We start from the raw sequence: 7,247 nt of genomic DNA on the forward strand, positions 1-7,247 counted from the left end.
CAAGACAGTGAAGGGAAAAGAGGATGGAGAATATATAGACTAAATAAAGGTTCAAACGACACCGTTTTTGTAATTTCAATCACTCTTCAAATTCCTAGCTAGGTTTTGTTTTTTCCCCCTTCTTTCCTTGTTTTCTATTTATTAACTTGCCTTTTCTTGCTGTCAATTAAATTCATTTGGTCCAAATGAACTTTTTTGGTATTGCAATAAATGGATTAAAGTTATAATATAAATGAAAGAAATTGGGTGGGTACAGGTGTAACTTACCTAAAGCGGATGTGGCTTTTCAAACAACTGAACTTTAAATTTCATCTCTTTAAAATATTAAAAAATAATAACTCTATTAATAACTTGTGATTTAAAATTTCACAACTTCATTTTAAGTTGTTGAACTTAATGTGATTATTCAACACCGAGGCCAAGATCTTGTGGTCTAATGACACCCGAGTTCGACTCCTAAGGCGGTATTGACTCTTTGTGTCTCAGTAGGTTGATAAAGTAGTTATGAACAGATATTGCATTGTAATAGAGTCAGTAACATTAAAAAAAATTCAACACCGAGAGTTAATGATAACAAAGTTATAATCAATAAGCAAATGGTGCTTATCATTTGTGCAAGTATAATTAACTTAATTACATTAAGACAATACATATTTTGAGACAAATTCTTGTCTGAACTTCATCTTTTATCTGATGTATTTTAAGTTAGTCGGAACTTAATGTGGGGAGTGTTGAGAATTACAACTACCAAGCCTCTTATTATTTTAACACTCTATAGTTTTTTTTTTTGAAAGTTTAACACTCTATAGTTAATAAAGATAAGATGTATTAATTAAACCAAGTGTTAGGTTATAACTTAGAAAAGGGGAAAAAGAAATGGTTGTTTATTCCAATATTGATACAACTTTTCCTTGTCAAAATGGCCTGGTGACAGCGACGGAGAGGATAAAATTATGGATTGAAGCTCTTATAATAATCGCCATAGCCAAGGAAGCAAGAAGCCTGCATTAGGGCATATGCTAAGATTCAAAAACTTGTTTTTTTCTTTGAAACATCCAAACACGCACTAAAGCTCAACTTGCAATTTTTTTTTTATTATTATTTGGTAATTCAACACTACTTGATGATTGTGATGAATTGGAAGGTGTGTTGACAAAAAAAGACAGAAATAAAAAGTTATTTCAGCCAAAAATGTTGACCTAGAGCAGGGACCAACTTGCATTTAAAAGATGTTTTTTTATTCAAAAGAAACCCTTAATTAACAAAATCATAATATAAAAAATTTTTTGATATTTTCTCATTCTAATTTTTATATCTCGTGCAGGGTTGTGCTTAATTACTTCCCTACTTGACATTATGTCATTATAAAAAATTTATTATATTTATTAACTTACCTTACCATGAGTTATTTTTTTTTTGAAGGTCAATCTTGCGATTGTATTAATGAATCAAAGCCGAAATAGTGTCAGGTGGGATAGCATCCCAGTACATAGTTTGATCCTGAGTAAATGCTAACGTAGCTAAAGTATGCGCATGTAAATTAACCTGCCTAGAAATATAATCCAAAGTAATACGATTAAATAACGACATAAACGTCCTGCACTGGTCAACTGTGACCCCAACGTACGAATGGATCGGCGTATGATGGTGCCTGAATATCGCTGCCAATTCCATGCAATCCGTGAGTAAACTTATTGATGTGGTGCCCCGTTCAAGTAGCCAGGACAAAGCCTCCTTGTATGCCTGAGCCTCCGCCATAAGTGGTGAAAAACAAATTGGTAACTTGCCATTCCTCGCTGCCACAAACGAGCCATCTGGCGCTATAATTACCATGCCGTAAGTAGCCTCGCCCGTGTCGTGCCGGAAACCCGTGCCCACATAACATCGTAGACCACCCCCTCCTGAACCATTCACGTGGTCCGTCGCCGGTGTCGGGTTGGTTCGGCCAACATGAGCAGTGCCATACGCCTGCAGTGCTACGGTGGCTGCTCTGACCAACCGGGCAGGCCGCATCATTGATCCCTTCCAGACAGCTGAATTCCGGGTTCTCCAAATATAATATAATATTGCTATCATTAACCGGATCTGCTCCTCCGTCAAGACTGTCATAACCCCTTTTAGCCATGTTGTAAACGAGTCTGCAACAATATTAATAATAGGTAATTGTGTTATATTCCAAACAAGTCTAGAATATTCACAAAGCACTAAAGCATGTAACACATCTTCATGATCTAAACCACACATAGGGCAAGTTGGGTCCACCTCCACCCTTTTAAATATCAAGTTAAGGGTTGTTGGCAAAATATCACATATGGCTCTCCACAAAAAAGTTTTCCATTTCGGGGGTACTTTTAATTTCCACATTGCGATCCATGAGTTACCATGAGTTATTTAGTTAAAGAGATATCATTAATCTAAAAATAAATAAATAAATATATAACGGGATTGTAATCCAAATTATATTTCATGTTTGAGTATTGCAGATTCTCGTTCAAAATTTATCTCCTAATATTCACTTATTTTGTGTCATTATATTACTCAATTAACTTATTTTTTATATATCTTATATTAAGTGATTTTTTTTAAAAAATTTATGTAGATTATCCAACTCATGAATATTATGAGGTAAAATTAGAATGGAAAAACAGCATTTCTCTTTACAGTTATAGCAATACTAAAGTTACTTAAAATTATATAATATTAATTAACATATAATTTGGATGAATATAGACATATATAGAGTACGTACAACATTAAAGATATGGGAGAATGCATGTACCTAGCAAGGATACATCATTCTGTTTTGCCGGTGAAGTCTTAATCTGGAAGGTTAAAATGTTAAAAACGAGGTTTTTGTAATCAAGCTGTAAAACTACATTAATATGTGTTATGAAATCAAATTTGTACAGTTTGACCAAAACTAAAGATGGCTAACATTGAGGAAAAACTTAATTAAAGTTGATGTAAATTAAAGGTTGAAAATTAATTGATCAAAACTTTGACTTTTTTAATTAATGAGACTTTAATTTACCATCCAGATGTTAAAATGAAGAACTAATCCCAAAACTCTGAAAGGGTAGAGTGATCGATGGGTAAAACATAACTCTCGTACTCAAAGATTATGAGTTCAATTCTTGCCAACATTCTCTTGATCGAGCCCATCGCATAGAGTCTTCTTAATGTGATTTATCTATTCTATGTGGTTTGTGAACTATTACACATGAACGAAATTTCCTCAATACACATCATCGAGTAATGGCTGTGAATTTCCCTTATTATAACAAAAATAATAATAACAATAACTATGATTAAAACATTCAATCCACCACACAAATATCCTTGTCATCTTTAAAAAAAAAAAAAAAAAAAAAAAACTATGATTAAGGTTTGAGAGGGGCACACATGATACAAGAAAGGTTTGAAATGTATTCTATTGATGAGCAGTATTAGAATTTGCATTCTACCAGCAAGCTTCACAAGTACAATATACCCTAAAGCAGAAAATCTTCAACAAGCCTAATAAATGAAAAGTTGTTTAAGGTCCATGGCAATACCTCGGCAAAATCATTTAGTCTGGTGAGTCACTGTCCCAATAGTTCCTCAATTGAGACATGTGCAAAAGAAGTCCATCTCTTCCCAGACCAGTGACACTGCTTGTCAATATCCATGGAGGAATGTGTTTGTAGTTTTGTCTGATCAATTCTTGGAACTCTCTGATGTTCTCATCAGGTTTGGTTTTTCCCCCTTTCATCTTGTCGCACTTTGTGAAGACGAAAGTCATTGGTATCTGAAACAAAGAGAGATGGGATGGGAATACTAATAACAAGAGAACAGAGTTCATAGAGATACTAGCTGCATACTTTACTACGTCCAAGCCAATTAGCACAGTCGAGGTCGATCTTCTGAGGAGGTACACTTGCATCTATCAAAAGCAGAACTGAAACCAAAGTTTCTCGATTTAAGAAGTAGGCTTTAGTGAATGAGAACCAATCCATTTTAGCGGCTTCTGGGGCATTAGCAAAACTGCAAACAAATAAAAGCTATATGAGATACAAAGCCCCAATTTAACCACCAAGAAATTGGGGCTATATAATTCAAGGTGATGAAGTATTGGAGTGTTGCCTTGGCCTTGCAAACATAGCATAACGCAATTACGAGACTTATACAAGGAGAGAAAGGCAATTAGAGCAGACAGCAGAGAAAGAAACCAAACAGAACTGTAAGGGTGGTATAAATGATATCTCGCGGTCAAACTTGGACTCTTAACAGCAATGTTTCTTTATGCAGTTTAACTGGTTTGACAAGAAGAAGTGATCTTTAAAAGGCTAGACGGTATTAAAAATGTGAAGTTTTGGAATTCAACTCTTTAGTGAATACCTCCATTGTTATGAATTTTAAAAACAGAGCCTATTAATCAACATAATGAGACATGGTTGAGTTGAATTGAGTTTGCCATAGTGCCACTTGGTCTACAACAACCAGCTATTAACTTCTTAATAAACAACATTCATAACTTTCAAATGGAAATCACTCACTTTATCACTTCCAAAAACCCTCTTTTAGTAACAGATCGAATGCCTATCTATAAATAATGCCAGACAAGTTCATATTTACTGCAATTATGGCCCAATGTTTGCTCAAAATATATAAGTGTAGAAAGATGAGAAACATTTGTTCACTAGTTAGTCTATCAAACAAAAAATGATAACCAACGTTGAACATACATCATTAGAAGTTCAAACAAAAAGAGGGATTAAACAAACATACCCATAACCAGGCAAATCAACAATATACCAACTTTTGTTCACCAAGAAGTGATTAATAAGCCGAGTCTTCCCTACACAATCCACACGGTATAATCAAAATCTACCATAACTCAAAGCTAAAATTCAATTCAGTAGTTTACTAACAGAATTTCATCAAAAAAATAATAATAATAAAATAAAATAAAAGGAAAAATAGAAAACACCTGGCTTCTTAGATGTAAGTGCAACCTCTTTCTTTCGAACCAAAGCATTAATGAGAGAGGATTTGCCAACATTGGACCTACCCACCACAGCGAACTCAGGTCGATGGTCCTTAGGACAGTCCTTCACCTGATTGCTACTCTTCACAAACTCCACTGTGTTAACCTTGGATTCTCCGGCATAGGGTCCAATGACTATATTAGAGCGAGGTAGAATCATTTCCGGGGTAATATCTTCTGGGTCAACTCCGGGCGGCATGAACAGGTCATTTTGAGCAAAGTGGGTAGTTTCAGAGAGCGGTGAAGCATTAGAGGTTTTGAATGTGGCAACATGGAGAGAGAAAGGGGTTGTGAAAGAGACAGAAAATGGAGGAATTTTGGGAAGAATTGGGGAGTGAATGAGTGAGTGCTGTGGAGTAAAGAGGCTAAACCTCAATTTCATTAGCATTGTCTTCCTCTTTCTAAGTTGATTGGGTTCTTGAAATGCCCATATATGCCTAAGAATAATTGTATCAATGCCCTTCAGATTTTAGAGAATAACAATTTAAACCCTCTTTTTTTTTACAAATTAGCTTCTTTAAATCACAAGGCAGGAGGGTGCTGATGTGAAATGGTTGAAAACTTTAAGTTAGAAACAATTGCAAGATAAAGAATTGAGAAAAAATATATGCTGCAATATGTTTATTTATACAATAAAATACATTAATGTCTTCAACATTATGCTTTAGGTGTTTCGACATTATTGGTAATATTCAATTCATAGAGGGTGCCCAAAATATTAAACAAAGAAAGAGAACCACTTTCACAGTTCAAGCACACTAATCAAAATTTGAATATGTAATAATATGTTATTCATATATTAATTTATATTTTAGTATTTCATGGGCAAAGCCCTATCAAATCACTAATTTGTCATATTTAGTAATACAAGGCATCTACACATCAGTTATTTACATGATTCTACATAGCAGCATAAATTTATTTGCTTTCTTTAAAAAAAAATACCTACGAACTATGCCTTAGATATTTTATGTCCAAACTAAGACAACTTGTTAGAATTGTCACTTACGTTATAATTATAATAGTGAGCTTAAATTGCAATAGTGGTTCTCTCTTTTTGTACTTCCATATTGTATATGCTCTCTACAAATTGAAGAGTTTGTAATGTTATGGACATCAGTTTCACCAGAGTCGTTTACACCAATTTTACATTGGTCTTATACTCAATTATTACAAAATTCACTATCTTAGAACCACTTAATGACACCCTAGAAACAAACAAATTATAGGTTCACAATCATCAATATTCCACACTCATAAAATTTCGTCCTTGAAACTACGCCTAACCATCTCCTAAGAATCACCCTAAAAAGTTCCAAAGATTACTATATGCCAGTTTTACAAGTCAAGATCCGTATACAATAGCTTGTTAGAGATGCTAGTGCTATCTGCCTATCTCTTTTTCCTAATTTCAAAAGAGAAGCTGGCGCATTAATCAGGCAGGATTCCAGTGTTCCAGAGTTTATATCCAAACGAAAAAAAAAAAAACATGCAATAGAGAATGCTTCGCACTCAGTAGCCACATAGCAGTAGAAACAATTAAGACCCAAATTAAAAAAAAAAAAAAACAAAAACAAAAAAAAAAAACAAAAAAAAAAAACAAAAAAAAAAACAGCAAGCAGCAGCCAGCAGCTTCTGTCCAGCATAATCCAGAGTATAATCGTAACACAGATTCCAAATGTAATATCATCAACCACTCAAATCAAAAATCACTTCAATAATCAACACAACTAGAAATATCTAACCTCTCGAAGCTTCCGCAGCGCTCAACAGTATCCACTTGGAGAAAAAGCTTGGTTCAGGATTTCCGACGAACAGCTTGGGCGCACGATCAAATATTTTTAAGTGGGAGCGCTCGAAGCTTGTAATTAACAGTTTTCGGAATATTCTAAAATGAAGTAATTAATTAAAATGGACCGAGAACTGAGAAGCAATCAAATAAATTTGAATGGAAGGGATGAAAACAATTGAGATAGGGTGCGGGAAGGAAATAAGACCCTCACCCAAATCCAAAAGGCATCATATTTGATGTTATATATATTTTTGCAAGTAATTTATTTATCAACTATAGTGATTTTTTCAATAGTGTATATGAATGAGTGATGGTTATTGATTTTGAAGTCAAAGTTTAATATTATAATTATAATTATATAAAAATTAGTACTTTTTTTAGAGAAAAAAAAAAAATTCTACTTTTAAATACATAGTGTTTGTTTGACAA

At 33.9% G+C, this 7,247-nt stretch overlaps 1 protein-coding gene across 2 annotated transcripts; it reads right to left on the minus strand.

The window, feature by feature from the left end:
- Window positions 1–3,406: 3,406 nt before the first annotated feature.
- LOC109171792 (GTP-binding protein At2g22870) lies at window positions 3,407–7,031 on the minus strand. 2 transcript variants are annotated; one of them, XM_019320865.1, is made up of 5 exons: window positions 6,772–7,031; window positions 4,970–5,463; window positions 4,768–4,837; window positions 3,861–4,023; window positions 3,407–3,787 (listed from the first exon to the last, which is right to left on the minus strand). In XM_019320865.1, exons 2-5 carry the CDS (start codon window positions 5,412–5,414, stop codon window positions 3,569–3,571), a joined length of 897 nt encoding a protein of 298 aa, XP_019176410.1. In that variant the 5' UTR covers window positions 5,415–5,463; window positions 6,772–7,031; the 3' UTR covers window positions 3,407–3,568. The 2 variants fall into 2 exon arrangements, with proteins under 2 accessions (XP_019176410.1, XP_019176411.1); XM_019320866.1 differs by lacking the exon at window positions 6,772–7,031 and having other exon boundaries at window positions 4,970–5,486.
- Window positions 7,032–7,247: the final 216 nt, after the last annotated feature.

This window comes from Ipomoea nil, unplaced genomic scaffold (genome assembly GCF_001879475.1).
Source record: "Ipomoea nil cultivar Tokyo-kokei standard unplaced genomic scaffold, Asagao_1.1 scaffold0382, whole genome shotgun sequence".
Classification (NCBI taxonomy): domain Eukaryota; kingdom Viridiplantae; phylum Streptophyta; class Magnoliopsida; order Solanales; family Convolvulaceae; genus Ipomoea; species Ipomoea nil.